The 26,856-nt window shown below is 35.5% G+C and overlaps 1 protein-coding gene across 4 annotated transcripts; it reads left to right on the top strand.

Moving 5' to 3' along the window:
- Nucleotides 1–57: 57 nt before the first annotated feature.
- On the top strand, nt 58–26,490 carry DCAF17 (DDB1 and CUL4 associated factor 17). Of its 4 annotated transcripts, none has more exons than XM_043894319.1 (15): nt 58–190; nt 1,025–1,128; nt 2,313–2,346; nt 4,068–4,158; nt 6,702–6,838; nt 7,588–7,666; nt 8,893–8,982; nt 10,381–10,485; nt 10,789–10,894; nt 16,247–16,389; nt 20,035–20,144; nt 22,738–22,828; nt 23,638–23,721; nt 24,269–24,424; nt 25,198–26,490. In XM_043894319.1, the coding sequence occupies exons 2-15, from the start codon at nt 1,080–1,082 to the stop codon at nt 25,363–25,365; spliced, it is 1,443 nt and encodes a 480-aa protein (XP_043750254.1). In that variant the 5' UTR covers nt 58–190; nt 1,025–1,079; the 3' UTR covers nt 25,366–26,490. The 4 variants fall into 4 exon arrangements, with proteins under 4 accessions (XP_043750254.1, XP_043750255.1, XP_043750252.1 ...); XM_043894318.1 differs by lacking the exon at nt 58–190 and adding an exon at nt 466–603; XM_043894320.1 differs by lacking the exon at nt 2,313–2,346 and having other exon boundaries at nt 140–190.
- The last annotated feature ends 366 nt before the right edge of the window (nt 26,491–26,856 follow it).

Raw genomic sequence — 26,856 nt, 5'->3', positions numbered from 1 at the left:
AGGCGGGGTAAGGCGGGGCCGCGGCGGGCTGGAGGCGGGGCCGCGGCGGGTTGGAGGCGGGGCCTGGGCAAGGGCTCGTTCCCCCTTGCCTGATGGGGATTGTAGTTCTGGGTACAAGCCAGGCTCCCTCTGCGGACACTGGGAACTACGTTTCCCGGCAAGAGAACGGCTTCGGTAGACCGCGCGTTAAGTACGTTGCAGTGTCTGCAGCTGGGTCCGGAGCTTGGAGAGCGTTAGCGGGGCCAGCCCGGAAGGGGGTTTCTTTTCCTGCCCAATCTCCGCTCTCCGGCAGCCCCGGCTCTGTCTTTCCTCGCCCCACAGTTGTGCGCTTCCGGCCCCGGCTCCCGGTGTCAGTTTTTCTGGGTTCCTCGAGGAGTTGGGGCCAGGAGGTTCGGAGATAGTGGCCGCTTCCCGGCGCGGGAGTAAGGGGCGCGCCCCTCTTCCGCTCTGCCAGTCCCGCGCCGGGCCCGCGCCTCCATGGGCCCAAGCCAGAAGCCCAATGTGTGCGGCCGGCTCAGTCGCCGGGCGCTGGGCTTTTTCTCGCGCGACGCGGGCATGGTGCAGAGGACGAACCTGGGCATCCTGCGGGCGCTGGTGTGCCAGGTGACCGCCTGCCGGCCGGGAGGGCAACGAAGGACAGCGGGGCGACGCGGTTGGGGGGCGCAGGGGAGGGTCAAGCTTACTGCTGGGGTACAGTTTTTACGCAGTATAGTTCCCTTTTAAGAAGATAGCAAGTGACGGGCAGGGCGATCGCGGCCTTGAATCTGGGGGATTAGTAAATAGCCATTAGCAGAACCGTCACATGCTTTTAGACTTTCTTATATCTTGCAAACAATTTTTCTAAAAATTAATTACCCCACTTAAGCCAAAATGTGAGGGCAGAGTGAGGAAGAATTGAACATACTATTTTTTAAGAACGTACTTGAAATTACTTTGAAAACTGTAAATTTAAATATACAATTTAAGGTTGGTGCACAGAAACTTATGAGTTATTTCCTAAACCGAAATTCATTGTGTTTTTCAGGAAAGTACTAAATTTAAGAATGTTTGGACAACTCATTCCAGATCACCTATAGCCTATGAGAGAGGAAGAATATATTTTAACAATTATCGGTGCTGTGTCAGCAGGTATCTTGGTGAAAATTTTTTATGTAATTCATTTGACTGTTGACCTTTAATTTTTATAGAAACACATGCCTTCATTAGTGCTTAGTGTAACAGAGAATGGAAAAATGGGTTCAAATAAGGGTAGGGTATAAAATGCATGTAATTTAACATCTTGTTAAACCTAAAGGCTGAGGTTTCATCTGTGTAAATACCAATTTAAAGAGAATTTATAATGCAGGCAAAATGACAGATTGCTGAGTACAGTGTAGTATTTTATTCTTCCTAAGGGATACCAGATGTCAGAAAATCCAAGTACCTACTAATTAGATGCTGTTTTAGAGAAGAATTTCTGTATTTTGTTTTGAAAGTACTTGCCTTTGTTTTAAAAGAAAATTTTCAGACTTGCTCATGTAGTATATATATAGTACATATATAAATAGTATAGTGAACCCCCATACATTCATTATCTAGACTCTAAACAAGATTTTGTCACATTTGCTTATCTGTCCCCATCTCCTTTTCCTTTATGCCTTTGCTAAATGTTTTAAAGTATATTCCAAACATGCTGTACTTAAGGTTGCTCCTCTAAAAAAGTACAGTTATTTTCTTTTTTAACAGCTTAATAATTCACCTATTTAAAGCATATAATTCAATTTTTACATCCTTGAAATTCATATTCAGTGAAAATGATTTGATGAACCATTGATGGTTTGGAAAAGACCCTGATACTGAGAGGGATTGGGGGCAGGAGGAGAAGAGGACGACAGAGGATGAAATGGCTGGATGACATCACCGACTCGATGGACATGGGTTTGGGTAGACTCCAGGAGTTGGTGATGGACAGGGAGGCCTGACGTGCTGCGACTCATGGGGTCGCAAAGAGTCGGACACGACTGAGTGACTGAACTGAACTGAACTGAACTGATGGTTCATATAGGCAACCGTCACTACAGTTAATTTTAGAACATCTTCATTACCTCACAAAACCCCAAAACACTCTACCCTTTAGCTGTCACCACCATACCTTCACCACCCTCAGCCCTATGCACCTGCTAGGCTACTTTGTTTCTATAGGATCAACCATTGTGGACATTTCAAAAAAATTGAATAATGTAATACTTGATTTGTATGTGTGTGTGTGACTTTTTTTTTGGTGACTGGCTTCCTAGTAGATAACCAGTTTATTGTAAAACTTTATAACACAGGAACAGCCAGATGGAAGAGATGCATAGAAGCAAGGTATGTGGGAAGGAGCACAGAAATTCTATGCCCTCTGAGCATGTCACTCTTCCTGAATCTTCAAGTGTTCACCAGCCCAGAAGCATTTCTCCTTTTCTAAAGTATATATTAAATGCCATACATTTCCCTCTAAGCACTGTTTTTCCTGCATCTGACAAATGTTGAAACATTGTATATTCGATGTAAAATTTCTGGAGACATTTTTCTACTTTTTCCTTTGTGCACGCTCAGTCCCTCAGTTGTGCTGTCTGCTCAGCCATGTCCGACTATGCAAGAATACTGGAGTGGGTTGCCATTTCCTGCTCCAGGGGATCTTCCCTTCCCAGGGATCAAACCTGCACCTCCTTCGTTGGCAGGTGGATTCTTTACCACTAAGCCAGACCCCTGTGTCAATTAGAAATGTGTCATTTAAGCTCTAAATATTTTGAGATTTTACAGCTATCTGTTATTGGTATCTAACCTAAATCCATTGTGGTCTGAGACCATATTTTATATTTTTTTCTAGTCTTTTAAATTCTAGTATTTTATGACCCAGAGTGTAGTCTGTCATGGTGAACTCTTCATATAGGCTTGAGAAGAATGTATTGTTGCTGAAGTAGTCTAAAGATGTCAGTTTGAGCCAGCTGATTGTCAGTACTGGTCAGTTCAACTATATTCTTACCGACTCTACTTGTTGGATCTGTCAGATACTGACAGGTTGTTTTGAAGTCTCTAACTATAATGGTGGATTTGTCTGTTTCTCCTTGTATTCTATCATTTTTGTCTCAATATTTTGACATTCTGTTGTTAGATGCATTCACATTATATAATTCTATTCTTTATCCCTGATAATTTCCAGTGTGGAAGTCTACTTTGTCTGAAATTAATATGGCTACTCCAGCTTGCTTTTTTTTTTTTTCTTAAGTTAGTATTTGCATGGTATATCTTTCTCCATCCCTTTGCTTTTAATGTATCTGTGTCTTTATATTTAAAGTGGGTTACTTGTATATAACATATATTCAAGTCTTGTTTTTTATTCACTCTATCAGTTTGTCTTCTGACAGGTATATTTTAGACCATTCACATTTAAAGTGATCATTGATATAATTGGTTTGATACCTCCCACATTTGTTTTGTTCTCTTTCTTCTTCTTTTGGTATTCTCATTATGTGTACATTACACATTTTCTAATTATCTCACAGTCGTTAGATGTTCTATTTTTTTTAATCCTTTTTTCTTTCTGGTTTGGGAAGTTTCCCTTTTTATCTTTTTCATCTACTAGTTTTCTACTACTAGTTGAAAGAAAGGATCTCTAACTAATTTTCATTTCACAATTTGGAATAACAGATTATGAAGGTGGAATTCAACAGTTACTGGTAGTAAATGTTAAAAGGTAAAGAAGCAATTCAATATGCTCTGATTTTGGAAAATGATCGGCAGGTGGGTATAAGTATATAAAGAAAAAGTAGAGTGAAATGAGTCAAAATATTAATAACTGAACCAAAATATTAATATTGGATAGTTTTGTGCTTTTATAATTTATTACATATTTGATATTTTTTCTATGAATGTGTATTATGAATTTTGTGATTAAAAAATAATGTTGACATTTAGTTAAGAAGAGGAAAGCAAAGCAGCAAGTTGTATTTTTGGTGTTCCAAATCTCTGAATTAAAAAAATCGCTGAAATCCAAGCAAACGCTATCTTATTTATGAAGAGGAATAATCTTTTTTCCCCCCCAGTGTTGCATCAGAGCCACGAAAACTTTATGAAATGCCAAAATGTTCCAAATCAGAAAAAATAGAAGATGCTTTATTATGGGAATGCCCAGTGGTAAGATTTGCTTTTGTAGTATGTTTCTAAAACATTTGTAGTCTAGAACTGCTTATTGTTAATATATTGTATAAAGAAATAAAACATTTTAAGTATCATAGTGATTCTTAAACCTTGAAAGGAAGCGAAAAGAGAGCATATTTTTTATTTTTATTTTTCCTCATGAAGTAACTTCTGTCTTAAAAAATTATATGTTAATACTATGAATATACTTTTAACTTTTAATACCATTTTTAAATCTTGAAAACTAGAAAGTGTTATGCACTGATTAAAGGTTTCATAAGCAATATATGCTAATTTGTAGTTATTCTCAGTGTTTAAGAGATTATTCTACTTAATATATTGAGACAATAAAATATTTAGGGCAGCAGTTATGTTTCATGACTCTGAAAGTGGATTCTTATGTGTTTCCTCTATTAATCTTCTTAGGAAATAATAAGATAAAAATGAAAAATAAAATAATAGATAAGCTCATTCCATCAGATCCGTATTGCCCCTGTGTGTATTTTTCAGAACACTTTTTTCATAAAATATAATGTCTTATCCTTGCTAGAAGAGTTGGGAAGCAAATTTATTTATAGAATTACTTCACAGAGCCTTTAATACTATTAATACTTATAATAATACTAATGTGCATGGTTATTGTCAAACCATTTTCCCAACTCTTTTGATCATAGAACTTCCTATTTTGAGTTATATTTCTAAATATTAATTTTCCATGGGATCAGTGTTGTAAGAAACATGTAAGGAGTACTGCAGCAAGTTAATCAAGTCTTTCAATCTGGCTGTTTTGTTTTTTAGGAAAAATAGAATATATGACCAAAAATAATGTTTAAAGTTAATAGACCATGCTTTGCATTTATTATTAAAATTCATTAAAAGGAAAAAAAAATTTGTTTGTACATAAAATTGTAGTTTTTCCCTGGATAGTTATTGTCTTTTCATTGAAATTTTCCTTTTTAAAATAAGAAGCTTTAAATCGACATTTTCTTCCCCAACTCCTTATTGAAAGTTAAAAATAACTATTGTGCCCCCAACATCTAAAATGTTCTAATCCACTTTCATTGATGAGGGGAAGAGGATGACAGATTTCTTAATTGAGAAAAATTTTGAAAGACATCAATGCAAAGCAACACAAATTTAGAGCAATCTTTACAAAAATAAAGTTTCTAGTAACCTAATTCCTAATCTCACTTCTCTTTGAACGTTTTGTTCTTCTTTGAAGTGAACCAAGATTTTCCATTGAGAAAAACAACAAAGCATATAGTATTGTTGTTAATATACTGATTGTGAAACTAAATTTAAACTAGCACCCTGCTCTTCTGAGACAGTGTGTGAAATACAACTTGCAGTTTAGGAAAATAGCTCAAACCGATAGGTTTGCTACCTAATTTTTTTTTTAATAGGCAAGATATAGGTGATATATTTTTTAAAACTTTAAAAATTCCTTGAGATAATACTTATGCAGGACATCAAAGGATAAAAAAATTTACATCATTGCCTATGATTTTAGTGTAAGACTTAAGTAGCTAATAAGTTTAAACACACACACACAACCAAGAAACAAATGCACACAAAAACCTTGTTTCTTTCCCTAACATTTGAAAGAGGAGACAAATCTTAGGGCGTGTAAGTAAAATAAATGTGCCTGCATTCTTTTCTATTCACTTTTCAGCCTAAGGAACATTGGATTAGTTTTAACTTCTCTATTCTTAACTTTCATCTTTGAACTTACTTTTTATTCTACAAATCAAAGTAGAACACTTGGCTTCTCTTTCTCTTCCTGCCTTAGACTTCCACCCTAAGGCGGCTCCTCAGTGGCAGATGTGCCCTTTTGGGGGGTAGTTCATTGGAGTCAGGGATTATTTTTAATACTAGGTCCATCTCTGTTCTTCTTTGGCTGCTTTGATTCTGGATGTTAGCTTTCCATTTGGAGTTGGAGTAGAGCCACAGTGACTAGTGGGATAACTTGCTTTTTCCCCATTTGAACTTCTATCAGTAAGAAAACAAGTCTCAGAATAAAGAAACATCTGTTCTAGGAAATGACTCTTAATTGCTTATGCTATCTAATGTTATACTTGGTTTTAAGAACTGTTGTCATAGCAGCATCATTAGTATTACTTGTATTGTTATTATGATGATGATTGACTAACATTTGTTGAATACTTAATGATTAACAATTAATAAATAATAATTATTTCTGGAGAGGAAATGGCAACCTATCCAGTATTCTTGCCTGGAAAATCCCATGGAAAGAGGAGCCTGGCAGGCTACTTTCCATGGGGTCGCAAAAGAGGCACAATTTTGGCGACTAAATGAAAAATAATTATTTCAGGTGCTGTTTAAATACTCTGTGAATAAGATGACTTAATAAATTAATAATGAAAATCATTTTTCACAATTTTAATCTTTCCTCATTTATTTTTGCATTTACATTTCTTTTTAAAATTTACTTGTTTGACTATTTGTTTAGCTGTTTTCTTTGGATATGGATTACTATAGATTGTTCATGATCAAGCAGTTGCAGTTTTATCTCTTTTAAGGGAGAAATGCTTCCCGATCCATCAGATTATAAATCCTCACTCATAGCACTGACTGCTCATAATTGGCTACTTCGTATATCAGCAACTACGGGAAAAGTCCTTGAGAAAATATATCTTGCTTCATATTGCAAATTCAGGTATTAACTGTGACTCTATTGCTTAAAATTTGATTATGAAAAATTGAGACTTATGACCTAGGATATTTCAAGATTTTTTTTTTAAGTTTTCCATTGTATATGTGGATCTCAGTTTATAAATCTATTTATCTCTCCTCATGACTGCTTTTGAAAATCTAAGGATGGAGACCCTCTGTCATTTATCTTTGTATTCCTCATAAGTAACTAACCTCTAGTAGTTGTCAGATACCCTTTTTTAAAACAATTTACTTTTTACAAATAGTATTTTTTATGTGGGATGTATTTTTTGGTAGATTTTTCTGAAAACTAGTCTGTTGCAGTTAAATTACCAGCCTAGTATAATCTAAGAACTGTTACTTATAAACTCATAGTTTTATAAATTAGATGTAATTTTTTGGAATGAATATAAACATGCAAAATGTGAGTTTAACATTTTTAATGTTTTTTGTAGCTTCTGTTTTACATCAGGAATGGTTTTGGTTTTCTAAGTTTTGAATATTGACAGATCAAGCACAATTTTTATTCATTGAGACTCCAGAAGGATTAAAATTATTTATATATATAAATAGGAATAAATGAGGAATATATGAGGATCTTCAAGGAATTCTTTTGTTTATTTTTTAAAATAAATTACTTTTATAATTTAAATAACTGCAAAACTGTTCACTTATAAAATATATATTTTATTTTGATTTGAAGTGTAAGGAAACTGACCCAAATGAGTAAACTTCTCTTTATTCTTTTAAAAGATACTTGAGCTGGGACACTCCTCAGGAAGTCATTGCTGTCAAGTCAGCTCAGAACAAATGTTCAACACTGGCCCGACAGGTAGACATCTTTAAAAATTCAGTAAAATAAAGAATTTGTTTCCAGAGGAACTTGTCTGAAAATTTGTTATGAGAGAACTAATAATCTTTGATTTCTGAAGCATGCTATCAAAATTGTTTACCACAAATTTAAAATATTCTCTTCAAGCCACTCTGGGGAAGTACAACAGATTACTTTCCGTTCCATAGCAGAAAAATATTCACTAAACCTTATTCTACAAAGTGAAGAAGCTACCTTCTTCAAGCAGAGAAATCACTCAAGTTTTAACTGTTGATATTTTTTCTATTTCATTTAGCCATGTTAGTGTAATCCTAAATGATATGACCATGATAATGCTGTGTCTTTTGATTAGGCTCTTGATGATTAGAATTCCAGTTTATGATATAAATTAAATTGTGTTATAATCCAATCTATTAATATATATTATAACATGATCTATTACATAGTACATACATACATTTTGTTATATAGTATATAAATTATGTTTTTTACAAAATATATTATGTTGTTAAATGTTACAGGTATGCTTGCTTTAATAGATTTTTGAGTGTATGTGTATTTTGTAGTCTCTGAAGGGCTAAAGGTTTAGTGGACATATTTTGAACATGTAGGCTTTCCTGTTTAAGTAACTTTTCAATTTGATAGAGGGTGGTTTTCACTTCATGAAAACAGAGTGTTTTTATTTTTTTAATTAAAAATTTTTTATAAAAAATTTTCATAGAAGTATAGTTGTTGTACAGTATTATAGGTGTACAATATAATGATTCATGATTTTTCAAGGTTACATTCCATTTATGTGCTCATACACTCAGTTGTGTCTATTTGTGATTCCATAGACTGTTTAGCCCCACAGGGGCCTCTGTCTGTGGGATTCTCCTGGCAAGAATACTGGAGTGGGTTGCCATTTCCTCTTGCAGGGGATCTTCCCCACCCAGGAATTGAACCCAAGTCTCTTATGTCTCCTGCATTAGCGGGCAGATTCTTTACCCCTAGCGCCACCTGGGGAGCCCATATCCCATCTATAGCTATTATAAAATATTGGGTTATTCCCCGTGTTGTACAGTATATCCTTGTAGCTTGTTTTAGACACAGTAGTTTGTACCTCTTAATGCCCTAATTCTTGTATTATCCCTTGCCCGTTCCCTTTACCCACTGGTAACCACTAAGAAAACAGTGGTTTTAATATATTCTTGAGAGCTGTCTGTGATTTTAGTCTTTCCTTTTAGGCAGGCATTCAACAGCCTGTTTTGCTGTACCTTGCAGTGTTCCATGTGCTACCTTTTTCACTCATAGGGATTCTGGAGATCAACAAAAAGGTAAGAACTCATTTCTGATTTAATTATATTATTAATTCTTTGACATTAAGATGTAATATTATTGTTTAATTGTTTATTAGGTATTTGGTAAAGTTTTTAATTAGGAAGTTAAAAGCAGCTGCCCAGATCCTAAAGGCAGTAAATGGAGAAACTGGAAGTTGAACTTATATTTGACTCCAGAGATTAAACCAAATTTTAGAATAGAGTGGCTACTTTATTTTAGCATTCATTATTTGAAAATACATTTGAATTGCACAAATCCTTCTTTACAAAGTGGGGAGCAAGGATCAGGGAATAGAAAGTCCTGGGCTAGTCAAAAACAAAGCAAACCATAATTATCCTTTTAAGAGATGACAAAAAACACAACTCGTGAATGTGATTGTTCTCTTTGTGCTTGTGGATTAATTGTGTATACTTGTAGTCATAAATTGTTTCTATTTATTCTTACATGTTCAAAATAATCATCTGAGGGATTTGATTTTGATTGTGGTTATTTGAAACGAAAGTACATCTTTCACTTACCATGCATAGTAAGACTACCCAGGGACCAGGTTCAGAATGTACTTTAATCTCTTTGCTGGGGTAGTAAACCTTTACTAAGTGATTTATCGTGAGTAGAAACAGAAACAGATTTTCACTTAATTTCTACTTGTTCTTTCCTTGCTATGAATATTTGTCTATGTTGGTTGGCTTTTGTTAAATATTAAAAGAGGCACAGATCGAGTTCTTTATCAGAGCTCTGTGGACATCGTAACAGGATCCAGTGCACGGAACAGACAGAGAGGGAGCAAGGAGCCAAAGCCTTACTCAAGATCAGCTAGGTTAACTGTCTCTGTATGTATTTGGTCTTTAACATGTTTGGTTTTTATATGACTAAAAAATCAAATAGTATTAAATGTTCAAAGAACAAGGTAATGATAAAATTCTTGAGTTGGCTGTTTTTTATTAGAATTACTTTCTTAGATCCAAATCTTTTACCGCTAGCTAAGAAAGGTCCCTCTATAAATAATATTTTATGAAGAATAGGTCCCAGAATTTATTCAACCATGCAAATATTGCATGGTAGAATTAAATGGGCTCAGTTTACACCTACGTCCATAAGGAAAGGGGTTTGTTATTAAAAGATTTTGACACAACTGAAATAAATGAAAGCTGCTGCATCATTTTGAAGGATATATATTAAATGCCCATTAGTACTTCAGTTTGAGACCCTAGGGGGTTACCACTCACCCCTAATAATACCTTAGCTGCAAGTTCCTAAATTATAATGAAGTTGGAATGTTAGGCAGCAGTGTTGTAGTGGTAAACTGGATATTAAACAGATACACGTACCACAGTGAAAACTCAGAGGATTGGCCTTCTGGTCTTTTCTCAGGTGATGTCTACCTTTCCCCTCAGATTTTCGGGAACATCACAGATGCCACCTTGTCTCATGGAATACTGATTGTGATGTACAGCTCGGGACTGGTCAGACTTTATAGCTTCCAAGCCATCACCAAGCAGGTAGAGAAAATTCAAATTTGCCATATTCAGATTAACTTGAGATTTGGATGGAGGTATGATTTTTTTTTAATGAGATGTTTTTAACGTAAGGCTCTAGTGTAGATTTCAGCTCCACAAAACTGTACAAATGCAGAAAGGCAAAGTAACCTTTAACAGAGGGGTGGGGAGATAAATAGAAAGGCCCTTGAATAAATAAAGACATTTTCTCTGTCATATACATGTGAATTTGATTTTTTTAATCTCTCAACAGACAGCAAATAAGTAGGTGCTAAAGCCACCATTTTTGTTTTGTTTTGTTTTTAGTTCATGCAACAGAAACTTGACTTAGGGTGTGCATGCAGATGGGGTGGGACTACTGGAACTGTAGGAGAGGCTCCCTTTGGCATTCCTTGTAATATTAAAATCACAGGTATGGCTACAATATAGTACTTTTTTCACCTTAAAAATTAAGTGGTCGTATTAATAGCGATTAATTGTAATCATCCAAATGTTTTTTTCCTAAATTCAATTCATTTTGCTCCTATGCAGAGTATTTCTTGCTATTGCATAAATGTTCACAGAAATCTGTTATTCACTGAAATAAAGGCCTGGGGATGCTGGACCTTGCTTGGCCAGAGATCTGTAACCTTTGGCAAGTGACTTTACCTTTCTGGTCTTGATTTCCTTATCTATAGAATAATAAGTTGCAGCAAATGATGATACCTTAGCTCCTTTAGAACTTCAAATTTTACAATTCTGTGAAATTTACCCAACTTAAAGATCAACAAGGCACAAAAAAAGAAAATTATATACAATTTTATAAATATAATAAAAATGTTCTACATTTAATTAGCTTATCAAATTCAGCAGTTTGTTGAAAAGAAAACTGCTACAAAATTGAGCAAAACCATAACTGACCAGAGTTAATCTCATCAATACAAGGATTACTTAATGCAGATAGATGTAAAAATCATGAGTAAATTTAAAAAGAAAATATATTTTGTTATCTTAATATTTGTTTATCTTTGTTCTTAGTTCATTAAAAATTATTTTTTATCATGTTATTTTTTATCATTTACTTCTAACCAATAAACATCATATATTTAGGTAAAACTTCAAAGGTTTTTCTAATATGGATCAAAATACAATTTTTTTCTATTGTTATATAACATTACATCATCAACAGAGCAAGAAACAAATGAAAGACTTAATTGTGAGAAAGGAAATGTTCTTTTTATTAGTAAATAACAAAGTATGAGGACTGAGAGAGTTCAGTATAGCCAATTTTCCAAGAAGTTCAAAATAAATATTTTAAAAATTACTCAAATTTTTGGCGTCTTGGGCGAGCTGAATTAGGCAGTTTTGTAAAAACTCAGCCTTAGCAATACTTTCTATGTGTGTGTGTGTGCTCAGTCACTCAGTGATGTCTGGACTCTTGTGACCCCATGGACTGCAGCCCACCAGGGTCCTTTGTCCATGGGGTTTCCCAGGCAAGAATACTAGAGTGGATTGCCATTTCCTACTGTGTTTGATACAAATACAGAAGGCAGGATTCTGTTAAGTATTTGAAAACTACAGACTCCAGTGATAACTAATATGTATTATTTTGAAGAGAGTTTCCCTAAATGGTAGCATTGTTCTCTTTGAAATGCAGATAATAAGCAAGTAAAACAAAGAACAGGGTGATAAAGAAAGCTGATGGAGCCTCTGATTGTGCTGTGATTTTGGTCCCTGTTTATAGAGAGAAGACTGGATTTGGGATCACAATCTTGGTCTGCTCCTATGAGAATGAAATTCCACTACTAATTGGTGGTATGGTAGTGAGCAATTACTTAACCTGTATGGGCCTCACTTTTATCAGCTTTAAAATAATAACATTTGAAAATATGATCTGTGAAATCATGTGCCATTGTAAAATAATACAGTGATTGTTAGACATTTAGCTTAGAAGAGTAGCATATTATATTGGAAACTTTGTGTATTTTTTCAGACTATGTTGACCAAAATCCAGTTTATTTCTCTAGATTTGTTTTTCAGGATCAGTAAAACCTATACAAATAATACTCATTTTAACTTTAAGTAACTTTTTTAAGACAAAGCAGTTCATTTTCATTATAGAAGAATTAGGAAATAATGATAAAAGAGAGAAAGTTTAAAACACTCATGGTCATCCTGAATGGCATTAGTTGCTATCACCTCTGTGTTTTTTGGGTAATCTTATAATGTATGTATGCCTAAAACCAAAAAAGAATCATACTGTGAACACTGTTTCATAACTTGCTTTTTCAAAAATCAACTCTGTTGAAGTGTAATCTGCGTGCACTTAAATGCAGCCATTTAAACTGTATAATTTGAGTTTTGCCAAATATTTATATCCATGAAACCACTTCTACAATCAAGATTTGGAATACTTTAATCACTCCAAAGTGTTCCCCAGTACCCTTTTCAGTCAGTTCCCTTCCATCCCCAGCCTTCGGCAACCAGTGAATGTACTTTCTTTCACTCTAGATTTCTGGAGTTTTGTCTAAATGGAAGCATATGATATATAATTTTTATCTGGCATCTTTCGCTCACCATATAATTTTTGAGATTCATTGCATATAGATATCTGTAGCCTAACCCACTTTTAAATGTTAATATATTACAAATATTAATTTCCATTGGGATTATTTAATAGATGGTCTTGTGAAAACAATAAAGTTGGAGTCCTGTCTCTTTACATCTGAAGAAACAATAGGTGGATCAAAGATTTTAAAGTTCTGTGAGAAAACTTAGAGAATCCTTTTATCGCAGAGTTGAGAAGACCTTTCTGACACAAGCACAGAGCCATTAAAGAAGAGATTGCTAACTTTGGCTACATAAAGACAAAGTGCTTCATGGTAAAAGCAAAAACAAAAGTAAATAAAAGCGCACATACAAACCAACCAAAATTCAAACAACAAATAGGGGACATATTTGCAACATACACTGTAAAAGGGTAGTTCTCTCATTATATATGAGTTCTGCAGGGCAATAAGGAAAAATGACAACGTAGCAACAACAACAAAATGAGCAAAGGATATTGTGCAGAAGAAGAGGAATATAAGTGACTTTTATTTAGGAGAAGACAAAGCCCAATGTCACTGATAAGAGAAGTGCAAGTTAACACTACTGTGAGATACTTCTTTGTAGATTCTCAAATATCAACAAGTTAGGTAACAGGATTGGTGAAAGTATAGAAGAGACACTGTTGTTTATTGTTGGAGTCCCGTGTGGAGGACAATTTGTCAATATATTTCAAAAATTTAAATACATGTATTCCTTGAGCAATTCCATTTTTAGAAATTTATCTCAGATATATTCACATGTGTACAAAATGACAAACATATAACATTTTTCTAACTACAAAAGATTGGAAACAATATATATATTGATAGGTGACATTGGTATTCTTTCATTGTTTGGCTGTCATAAACTTAATTATTAAAAAAAGAATTCTTTTTGCCCCTTTATAGAGAAGTTTCCAATATATATTAGTAAGTGAAAAAAGGAGTGCAAAACTATGTGTATAAAAGGCCTCATTTGTGTTAAGTATTCATACGCATGTGTTAAAAATACAGATGTGAGCACATGCTTTCAGGATTGCTTAAAGTATCTGGAAGGACACACAGAAAAATGATAAATGATAGTTACTTCTGAGGGAATCAAATAGAAGGAAAACTTAGTTTTTATTCTGTTTTTTTCTGATACTTTTTGAATGCAGTGCTAGTATTATCTTTGCCAAAGAGTAGTCCTCTGTATATGTGTGCACATGCTAATTAAGCTCCTCAAGGTTTAAGAACTTGATTTATGTACCATTATATGTATAACTTTCCCTTGTGGCTCAGCTGGTAAAGAATCTGCCAGCAATGCGGGAGACCTGGGTTCGATCCCTGGGTTGGGAAGATCCCCTGGAGAAGGGAAAAGCTACCCACTCCAGTATTCTGGCCTAGAGAATTCTATAGACTGTATAGTCCATGGGATCACGAAGAGTCGGGCACAGCTGAGTGACTTTCACTTTCATATGCATAAACTGTAAATTTATTTAACCAGTTTACTATGGACATTTAGATTTTTAAAATTTTCTGTGCTTATAAAAAAGTACAAGAATATTCCTATAATTATTAATAATACTGATATTTCCTCATCACAAGGTGTGAGATCGGCCATTCTTTGCAAACTCCTAGCCCTTTCAATTGAGAATAGAATTAGAGATCAAAATTTGGGATCTTGGGGCTAACCGTGACACACCAGCATTGTAGTGAGCCAAGTCCTGATGCTACTTTGGGGCCATTTTTAGCAACTTCTGGGAAAAGTATTTCTTCTTAAATACATTTTTTTGCATTAATTTTTCTCCCATTATGAATTCCTATTGTATATTCTCTACAACTTCCCTACTTAAATTTTTAACCCCCAAATCAAACTCTAATTATACTTTTTTCTCTTCATAATTCTTCTTTTCCTCATCCACCATCATTCGGTAGCCACCACGTTATCACATATGATGTTTGTATATCTTTCATAATTTACTGACTGATGTCCTTTGCCCATTTATCTATTGGGGTGTCAATAGTTTTCTTATTGCTTAAAAAAGACCTCTTTATATATTAAGAATATCACCCTTTTCTTGAAAGGTTTCTTCAAGGGCATTTTAAATGTACTTGATTTATTTGTATCTGTCTGTTCTTTCTCCTGAAGACTTCAGTTTGTGAACTCACGTTTCATTATTTGTTTTTCTCCTTTGTATAGCTTTAAGTAGTAAGTTGCCCTTATGCAGAGGCCTAATCAGGCACACGCTTCTGTATGTAACATGTGACTCTGTAGTGAATGCTGTCCCTAAGACAAGTCCTTTTACAGACGGTGGTGGCCTCACAAACCAAAGATTAGACTCTGAAGTTAGAGGGAAACAAAGGACTCAGATTAGCCACCTTCCCAAACAAGCCAAGCGGTATCCTCATAAGGGCTGTCCCCAAAGAATTCTGGTCTTCAGAAGCAGCAGCACCTTCTGTTTATGCCTGTCTCCAAAAGTAAGTCTGTTACACTCTGTATAAAATCAAGTATCATCAAAGAAGAGGACTAGGAAGCACTAACAGATAGTCCTTTTGTGATGTCAGCCTCCAAAAGACAGTGGCTGACAAGATATACCTAAATTACCTTAAAATTAACTTGTCTAATACTAGTAGTAGTGGCTCTCCTTTGATAAAACTTCCACTGCGACAACACCCATCCTAAGTGGTTACTTTGTTTATGACTAGTATCACTTCTACTGCATAAACTTAAGCAATACTTCTCTTGTAAAGTTTGCTAAATAAAAACCTGTTAGTCTAGAATATGAAAGATCTCTTCCTCACATTTGAAGGAATTATTAGACCTAATACCTGGTTGGATTGTTATGAGAGTTGGAAATAGTATCTAACCGAGGTACTTATTAAAAATGGCAACTGCTTTTATTAGGCGTACCTTGTCTTTTTTTTGCCATCATAGGCATCTTCAGCCCACTTTATCACTCTCCAGCTGCATGTCACACATATCCTGAAAATGGATGTCTAGAAAGTTGACTCATAACCTAACAGCTGTTTCCTACTTGCCTTTTCTTATCAGTAAGCCTCTTTCCAGACTGTATTTTATTTCCTTGAACATAGTCATTTTTCATTGGTAGAAATTAATAGATGATACATGCAAAGAAAGGTTGAATTCAGTTAATGAATGTTCCAAAGCTACCAGAACAAAGAAGCTAATAAATTCCTTTTGCCCATCTCTGCAGATACACCGCCACTGCTCTTTGAGGTGTCCTCGCTGGAGAATGCTTTTCAGATTGGAGGCCATCCTTGGCACTACATCATTACACCCAATAAGAAGAAACAGAAAGGAGTTTTCCATATTTGTGCCCTAAAGGACAATTCCTTGGTAAATCATGGTGGTCAGGCTTTAGTAGTAAATTAATATCAGAAATTCTTTATTCTCTACTTCTCTAATGGGTCCACATTCCCAGGAATTACTTTTCAATTTGTATCAGTAATTTGTGAACAGTGTAAAGTACAGGAGAACACAAAGAATATAGCAAACACTTGTGTGTACTACCCAGAATTTAAAACATTATTAACATTTGAAAATTCTCAGGGCACCAAAGATTTATTAGTTTTTCTTCTTACCATCTCTTTGACCTCATGTAAAGCATCTCTGAAGCTCCATAGTGGGAATCATTGGTGGAATATGTTCAGGCTGCCCCTGAAATTACTGGTGGAATGTGTTGTTGGTTCTGCTTCTTCACAGTTTGTTGCTCTTGGTTTTTCAGAGCAGAATTAGCTAGTATTCTGTTGGTCACAGTATAAGCATTGAAACACCAAGTTTTCAAGGATATTTTAAAGTTATATATGGCAGAATAGGAAGAAAGGGTATATAGCAAGACAACAGAAATTTTTACCCTTTGAATTAATTTTGTTTATTTTCCTTTTAGAAATGATTTAGACATTGATTTATCATTTAGTAAACATTATTGAGGACCTAATATGTGCCTGACTTGGCTGGAGACAGTCCCTTCTCACAAGTTGCTTATACTCTCAAAAGAAAGCAGATGTGTAGATTAAGTAAAATGCAGTCCATTCAGTACAGTGGTTGAGATGAGTACAGGAGAGGGAGTGCACAGAGGAGGGGGTTTTATATTTTTGTTTATATATTCTTGTTTTATATTGTTGATTTACTTTAGTTCTGAAACCTCTTGATATATCAAATTAACTTTTTGTGAGACAGACTCAGCTTATTCCACACCCTTCTCTTGCAGAATCTTTCTCAGTCAGTCTCTGTAGGACCAGTGGCTTTGAGAGTCACCGGTCACCTTTCACCACCCTAAAGATTTGCACAGTCTTGGGTCTATTTATCTATTTCCCTTTAGATCATGGCCACCAGGAAACATTGTGTATAGTATCTTTGAATTTTTTTTTGCAGAAGCATTCTTCCCTTCTGTTTTCTCATTAACCTGTCACATGTGGCACCTCCTGTTTGGCCCAGCCCAGTGACATCCTCTTTTCCAGTGGATTCTGGGGACTGTTTACCACAAGTTTGTGGTTTGGTTATTCGCCTCCCAGCAGTGGACATCCTTCAGCCACCAGGACTCTGTCACATTGCTTTTTCGTTGAAATTTCTATCCAGTCAAACCCTGCATAGTTCATATTCTTCCTAAATAAGAACCGATAATATATTCTTTTATGTGTGTGTATAAAATGGTCTTCAACATCTACATCAAGCATGCCTATCTAGTACTCTCTTTGTATAATTACTAATTGTAACATTTAGTCAGATCTGTATTTTAGTATATTCATAAATAATTGCTGAATCCAGGGGAGTTTTCAGTACTTTGCTGGACAACTTCATTGCAGTGACATTACCTTAATGATGCATATGTGTGTTACTTCTGCACCTGTCAGTCAGAAAAGTTGGTAATCCAAAAACATATGTGCAGGGGAACTGAAGAATTCAGAAAATGACCTGTAACTTTCTATTAAACTGAGCCTTAAACTAGCATTCAAGCAAATAGTAACTCCAGAAGCTGATAATAATGCTGCCTGGTATTTAACACAGAGAGAGATAATGTTTCTTTCGCATGTTGTGTTTAGATATTATAATAAAGAGAATAGTCTCCTAAAGAAAGATATGGGTTATGTGTGTGTTTTATTTAAAAAAACATTTAAAAGTTTTATGTTACACGAAAGAGCATTTGGAGCTAATGTCAAAATGGGCACATTAACTTTTTTTTGGCCATGCTGCGTAACACAGGCAAGATCTTAGTTCCACGACCAGGGATCAGACTCACACCCCCTGCAGTGGAAGCACAGAGTCTTAACCACTGGACCATTCGGGAAGTCAGTGGTTGCAACCAAGATGTTTAATTTCATTGACGTTCTTATATGTAAAATGCAATAATACAACCATTTCTCTTAGAAATCATTAGGTTCTTGAAAAATTAAAATACCTGTGCTAATTTGATACATAAAATGTGCTAAATTCCAATTTTTAAAAAAGCATGGCATACAAAGCACTTGTGATGTAGCCCTAGCCTGCCTCTCCAGTCTCATGACTGGACACCCTGCTTCTCAATTCAATTTTGTCTGCTACTCATGTTTTTGCATATGCATGCTATATGGACGAACACATCTGTGCTTTTGATTGTGTTATGTCTTTTCAAGCCATTTTCTCATTTTAAGGCAGAGTTCAAGCTCCTGAAATTCTGCTTACCTGATTTAGATGCTTGATAATATCCTGTGTATGGCTTGGCTACTTTATTTTCTCCACTGCCTTATTCTGTTTCTGTCTCCCTTCTTGAATATGAGCTTCTGGATAACAGAGATTATGTTTAGTGCATGTCAGGTATGAACACCTGGTATCATACCTTGAACACAGTGTCCTATCAGTATATGCTATGGCATTAATACTTTTATATGTCAAAAACTTTGAGTATCTAATAAAAAAGAAGGTGTCATTTCATTTTACATTGGAGAAATTAAATGACTTGGATAAAGCCAGTAAAGTTAATATATCCATGCTGGTATTAGTCCCCAGTGCTCCTGTGTGTAACGTAAAACATCTGTTACATATGTGATCCATATGGCAGTATCTTTTTCTTTATTTTAATGTTTAAATATACTACTATGAAATAAATCTCTCTACTTACCTTAAGTGCTAGGTAGTATTAGACCATTTCCTTAGCATTAGTTTAATATCTGACTTACGCAGGAAGACTGTCTGACCTGTTTCATTGCATGTTTATTTTTATGCTGTCTACTCTTCTGATTGACAATTTGTTGAGGATAGGAAAGGGAGAAAGAAGTTGCGGGAGACTGAAAGTGAAAGTGAAGTTGCTCAGTTGTGTCTGACCCTTTGCGACCCCGTGGACTGTAGCCCACCAGGCTACTCCGTCCATGGGATTCTGCAGGCAAGAATACTGGAGTGGGTTGCCATTTCCTTCTCCAGGGGATCTTCCCAACCTAGGGGTCAAACCCAGGTCTCCCTCATTGCAGGCAGACACTTTAACCTCTGAGCCAACAGGGAAGCCCATGTATTTGTGGGAGACTGCAAGCACATAATTATGACAGTTAAATAAGGGAAAATCCATGTACCTTGAAGGCTAATCTGCTGTTTATTAATAGTAGGTGCAGAACGTTATGCAAATGATTTTTCCTTTTTGTGCATCAGTTTCCTCATGCATACGATGAGAATAGCAATATATGCTTCAAGAATTGCTGAGCTCAAAAGAAATAATGAGTAGAAAACATGTAATGCAGTGCCAGACACAAATTAGATGCTTGAGATATGGTAACTTATTATTTGTGAGGCATAATACATGGTGCATGGCACATCTGTAAAATTTCTGTATTTAAATGTTGTGGATTTCTCAAGCCTGAGTATCCTAATTTATCTCTAATATACATCCCAGTTCAGCTGGTTAATATTTTCTCTTCCCTTACCTTTGACTTAATGACCTATCACTGATACTGGTTTTGAAAACTATTTTATTTTCCTTTAATTTTTGTTTTCAATATTTTGTCCCAACTTCAGGCAAAAAATGGGATCCAAGAAATGGAATGTTGTTCTTTAGAATCTGATTGGATCTACTTCCATCCTGATGCTTCTGGCAGAATAATACATGTTGGCCCAAATCAGGTCAAGTGAGTATTTTCCTTAGTTACTTTAAAGTTAAAAGTAGCTTTTGGTAGTACTTATTGGCAACTTTATTTTTGCCAGCTAACTACTGAGCCAACTGTGGAAATTACTAGCTGCTTGCAGGGTGCTTCCTCAGAAAATGGCATCTAGATAATGTTACTTTATACTTTCAACCTTGTGTTACTCTGTAAATACTACATTTGGGTAAGTTCTTTGATGAATAAGGGATGACATAAGAAGGAAAGGAGATCACGGATTGGTTCCTTCACATCAGGTCTTAATTCATTTCTCCAAGATTAATGAGAGATGATTTATCTTTGTTCTAAAAGACAGTCTTACTGCTGGAGAAGTAGCAGGTTGTTTGAAGTAAACCTTATTTTATTTAGTTTACCCACATCTTTCATACAATCAAAACACTCTTCATTTAGTTTCCCTGACTCCACAGTGCTCCTGAATATTTTCCTCCCTCTCTGATCTTTCTTAATATCCTTTCATGTTCTTCCTCTTCTCACCCAGACTTTAATTGTTAGATGTCCTCAGGATTAGACCCTCTTTCCCCTCTTTTTTGTTCCCTTTCTGCTTGATTCTTCTGTTTATTCCCTTGGCTTTGAAGATCATGTATACACCAAAACTCTAACAAATTTTTATGTTTGCCTAAACCTCTCATCTAAGCTTACGTCATAAGTCCAGACTCATTCTTAACACTTTCTTACCTTCTTGTTTTTCATTAGTTTACATGTACTTAAACACTCGGTTGCATTTGCCTGTATGCTCTCTCTCGCTCTCTCTCACACACACACACACACACACCCCATATATCCCATCAATCCCATTTATTTTGCTACTAACATTTATTTTGCTAACATTTCTTAAGTCTGCCTCTTTCTGCCCTTGGCCACTGACACCATCTTGGCTAGACCACTGTCATCACTAGCCTAGACTATAGTAATAGCCTTCTTACCAGACTCCAAGAATCTACTTTTTACTCTTGGAGTCTGTTTTCTTCTTAGCAGCTAGGATTTTTAGAAACATTAACAAACACAGAAACCTAACCATGTGAATTCTGCTTTAACCTTTTTATGGCTTCCTGTTGCACTTAAGATAAAAGACCAACATAGGAGCCAATCTAAAAGATTCCTCCCACTCAGTTTACTTTAGTCATGCTGTCTTGTCAGAAAGCTGAGGACCTGTTCACTCTGCTTGGAGTCTGTTTCCCTTATCTGATGAATTTCTGTTCATCTTTTATGGCCCTTTAAATGTCCGTTTTTCAGAGAGTCCTTCCCTGGTACCCTTCATTAGATTAGCTCCCCCGTCATATTTTCACTGTGTCCACTATGTAATCTTCTTCTGTAGTACTTACAGAAATTCAAACTAATTATTTGTTTGGCTGTCTGTTTAAACATCTCGCTTTGGAATCATGAACTCCATAATACAGGGAAAGAGTCTGTCTTGCTGACACCTGTAACCCTGGCATGGAGCACAGGTCTGAGTGCAGAGTAGGTGCTCGATGAGTATCTATTGAATAACAAGGACCGTGTCTGCATTCTTTATTTTGTATGCCTCATGATAATTAGTCTACTCTGGATCAATTTATAGGAGGATGAAGGAACTTAATGAGAAAAGATTACTAACTTTTACAGAATGTCATAAAAAGTATAGTTCAGCTTTAGTAAATCTTACTCTTCCTGTTTGTTACCACCCATCTTTTATATTAGTTTAAGAAAACAAGTTTCACAACGAGTGTTGTCCTTTTGCCAGGTTTTAAAAGATAGGCACTGTTAAATATTGGCACTAATTAAGATAACTAATTAAGAAGTTTAAATATAATCTGATTTCTTTGTCTCCGGCAAAACTCAAAGGCCTTCAGCTCTCCTTGGCCACAGGGGCTGCTCCTCCCTGCTCTGTCTTCACTTGCACTTGAGACTCTAAGATTTGAGGACATTGTGCTTTTAATGCTTGTTAATGCTGTGAAAAGATTTGTGTGGGTGGTGCGAAAATTATTTTGTTTTCACTTGCTTAACAAGCTTGATCTGTGAGGCCATTTATACTCAGAAAACCCAAATCTTTAAATATAATGCTAAGACAAAAAAAGTATGAAGTCATTTGCAGTTTTAAAATATTACTCTATCATGAAAACTTAGACTAAGTTGCTAATGCAGTCTGTATTGTATTTAACATTTAGTGTTGTTCATTGATAACTAATTCTATCTTCAGAAATAAAAATATAAGTATCTACTGTAATGCCACTGTTAAAGCTGAAACATTAAAGACCTACTGCAGAATGCAGAGAGGAAGTTCTTTAGAACGACTTTCAGTGTGGAAGCTAGTGTAAGCCTCAGCAAGCTGCTTCAGTAGCACCTGTTGCCACAAGTCCAGTGTTTTTTGTTTGTTTGTTTAAAAAAATCTCTATAAATTTGAAGAAAGTTGTGGACACTTAAGTTATCAGATATTAATATTTTGGAGTAATGAGGAGAAGAGAACTGACTCCGTGTTGTTAGTATAAGTTTCATTTGTTCAGTTTCTTTTCAGTAGTTCAGCTTTGACACTTTGATGCTGTGTTGATGTCTTAGGTTCTTAGAATCCTTTTTACCTTTTCAGAGTTTTAAAGCTAAGTGAAGTAGAAAATAATAGTGCCCAGCATCAGATCTCTGAAGATTTTGTCATTTTGGCCAACAGAGAGAAGAACAAAGTAAGTCAGCAGTACTTTAAAATCCTTTGTTTATCACTGTCTATAGGAGAATATAATGTGCAAATGTGTTTGCCTTTTGGTGTGGCTGAAAAGAACAACACAATCCTGTAAAAGTCTGTTCATTTTGTCTATATGGGTAGCCAGTCTTAGCCCCATGTACCTATGAGGTTTGAAAAGAGCCAATTATATTGACTTTCTTTTGCTTATTTCTGTTTCCTTTCTGGGTTTCTCTTTAAATTTTTTTGATAAGTTGTTGACCTCTAGGTTTAATTAATTGTGCAAACCTAGGGTAAATTGGGTTAAAAAATCACACACCACTCTTTAATTCCAAATGATTCTTTTTCTTTAGCATGCAAATTAAGAACATGAAGAAAATCACGCAGAGAAAAAAGCAGATCCACTCTTTTATTTGCTGTACTATCAGTTCAGTTCAGTTCAGTTCAGTCGCTCAGTCGTGGCCGACTCTTTGTGACCCCATGAATCGCAGCACGCCAGGCCTCCCTGTCCATCACCAACTCCTGGAGTTTACTCAAACATGTGCTATACTATACTAAGGCAGAAATCAGAAGGGCAAGTCACATACTAAATCTGTAACCTCTGTGTTTATTTTTGCCTATTTTGGAATTTTATTATAATAAAGTATTTTTACTAAGTGGAGGATCTGGAACCCGATTCAGAATTTCCTCAACTGAGGAAAGACTTATGGATGTTGGCGAAGGATTGGTTAGTTTTAACAAATTTGTTTAGTCTTGCCATCAACTACATATAACGGTACTTGTCATAGCTTTTTATTTCTCTCCATGTGATAGAATGAAAACCTACCCACTGTTACAGCTTCTGGACGAGTGGTAAAAAGAAATTTTAGCATTCTGGATGATGACCCAGAACAAGAGGTATGATGTTAGCCAGAAATAATAAACCAAACTAGCATGAACTTGCCCTGGGATAGAGGTCGGGAAGCTCCATGCAATCTTAGTCAGTAGAATTGTGCAAGCTGTTTGAACCAGGGCATCCCCATCATCTTCTCCTTTCATACTGAAATTATTCATGAGATTTTGCTTGTAGAAGTGTTCATAAGACCAAAATAATTTGAAAAAACAATTATTAGCTTATTTTTTTGTTGTGTTGATGTGCACGCTTCCTAGGGAAATCTCTTCTAGGAAAAATCTTGAGTTCTATTCTGATGATTGTGACTTTTGCCTTATGTTTCACTTACTAGACTTAGATGTGTTTGTTAATGTTCATGGCCCAGAGGAAGAAGGTGTGAGGGTGTGGTAAATCAGCTCAGCCTTTGGAGATACATTTCTACCTATGCTCCCACCCATTCATTTTTCTTTCTACGTAGTTTTATAACGTTAGAATAGTTAAGCCCCAAGTGTAGAAATAATCAAAACTGGATTTTGCCCCTCTTTTATTTTACTTTGTCTTCTGTTCCCTAAGACTTTCAAAATTGTCGACTATGAAGATGAGTTGGATTTGCTTTCTGTCGTAGCTGTTACTCAAATAGATGCTGAAGGAAAAGCTCACCTGGATTTCCACTGTAATGAATATGGAACTTTACTTAAAAGTATTCCACTCGTGGAGTCATGGGATGTGGTGAGTAGAGTCCACAGAATACAAAGTTGTAAGAGTTTTCTTTATAGGTGACTTCTGTTGGAACAGATGTCACTGTTTTCATGTCAGTCCAGGTTCACCTATACCAATGACCATGTGGAAGAGATTTTCCTACACACATGACAAAATGAGTTCTTTAGCCTTTCTCCCCTAGAAAGTAGAGGATGCCTGCTGACCAGTGGTCTTAAAGATAAAGCTTCATGTTTTCTCCTGAGACATGCTATCTGACCATAGTCTGATTTTCTCCCATTTTACAAGTTTGGCAATGTTTTGAAAAATAAAAATTCTGTTTTCTGTATTGAATCCCCACAGTTACTTAGTAGAGACTTCTAATCATGTAGGGTTTTCAAGCACTCTTGGAAGCATTTGTCTGCTCTTTTGAGTAATATGGAATATAAAAGTTGTAAGGATCAGTAGATGTTACTTTATCCAATCATTGTTTTATCAGTGGAGAATGTGAAAGATTTAGCAACTTGCCAATAGTCACAAGTGAAATAGTAGCAATGTTGGCAATAGACTCTGGGTGTTCAGACACCTAAGTCCAGGACTCTTCATTCTTAATATTTTGTGTAATGCTTTTCTCTAAGTCATCTGCATATCCACAAATAATGAAAAATAAACTATTTCTGGTAACTGTTTTGCCTTCAAGTATATATTTGAGCATCCCTAAAGATGCTGTGACGTCTTAATGAAACTGTATTGAACATGGTTGTTATGTGAAGAGGAAATCCCATTTGCCTGTGTTTTCATTACAGACATACAGCCACGAAGTCTACTTTGACAGAGACTTGGTGCTACACATAGAGCAGAAACCAAGCAGGGTGTTCAGCTGCTATGTTTACCAAATGGTATGTGACCCTGGGGAAGAAGAAGAAACCACAGACAAAAGGAGTAAAACAGATCACAATAATTTTAAATTTTGAGACGTAACTTATTAAACTTCTAGCCAACCGCCCCAGGAGCCATGTCCAGTCCTCTTTTTTATTATCTGCATAGTATATTCTCCAGTGTTTTCCAGAAAAGGTCTTGTGTTGACTTCAGATGATTGTGGCTTCTTTTTTAAACTCCGGCCGTACAAGGTGGTGAGGACTTCACTTTATATAAAGGTTTTTACAATAATATCCCAAGAAGCCTAGCATTTTGCAGTTTTTTAGGTGGGTAGTGATGCAAATATAAAATACTGAAAGTCAGAGAAGGAAAGTTAATTCTAATTATTTGGAGGTCATTGATTAGGGAGTGTTTAGCATGGTTATTAAAGGATGGCATGGAATTTTGATTGGTGAAACTAGGAGGAAGAGACAGAAGGATACAAAACATATAGAAGGAGATCCTGTATCCTGTCAATCAGACTTGAAGGATGGAAGATGAGATCTATAATATGAAAGCATACTTGGAAACAAAACTGTGTCATCACGGTTTTTAAAATATATATATGTATGTGTGTTTTATATTATATATAGTAGCAGAAGTTGACTTTTCCATGGTTTTTTTCTCTTTGATGTTCCCATTGGTTTTTTGTATTTCTGTTAAACTAATATAAAAGATTTCAAGCAAGCTTTAAGTGATTTTTTTTTTCTCATACATAGCCTGTTTAGCTGTTAATACATCTAAGAATATTGTACTCATTTCACCATTCTATTTATTTGGTGAATCTGCCAGTTCTGCTTAGGCAATATTTTTATACCTAAGCGGTAAGATAAAGGTATCCTCGGTTATACCAGCTCTGCTCCCTGTGGGAAGAATAGATAAAGTCCCAGGAGTTCTTATTAGCTTGGAAACTGACTGACGGCTAGAGAAAGCTTTTGGTTCTATCTTAATTGTGAAATGAGTATTTTTTTTCTTCTTTGTTAGAACTGATGGAAATATGATTCTTGAACTCAGATAATCATTCTTAAGAATATTAAATAAAAGCAACCCAAGTAAGGGGAGAAAATGTTTCTTTGTGCTTCCTACTTGAGAAATCCAGTTGCCTGCAATCCACATGTTTAGCACATTCTCTGATTCAGACTCAAAAAAAAAAAAAGTGGTAAAAATAGAAGGGGAGAAAACAGCAGTAAAAATCATTGCTGATTCAAATGTAAAGTTAAAATGTGGGATTTTAGCTTGGATGATTTATATTAAAATTATCCAGTTCTTCCTTCAGTTTTGGCTTGGTATGTTAAGAATAATGTGAATTCTGCCCTGCCCTTGAAGTCTGCAGATAAATTTTAAGCTTATTGTTCTCAACAGGGCTGATGAGAGAAAGGTGTTAGCTATTCAAAAAGTCAAGATATTAGTAAAAGAGTCCATAAACTTAAAAGAAATAAAGGGAGCAAACTTAGAACTGTCATTTGTGCAATAGAAAAGAAGATTGCCAACATTTTGGAATAGGGGTAAGTATTTATATGTTGGCTAAAAATAAATCTTGGCGAATC

The sequence above is a fragment of the Cervus elaphus genome, chromosome 33 (genome assembly GCF_910594005.1).
Source record: "Cervus elaphus chromosome 33, mCerEla1.1, whole genome shotgun sequence".
NCBI classification, from domain to species: domain Eukaryota; kingdom Metazoa; phylum Chordata; class Mammalia; order Artiodactyla; family Cervidae; genus Cervus; species Cervus elaphus.
This window is presented reverse-complemented; position numbering and strand designations above follow the sequence as displayed.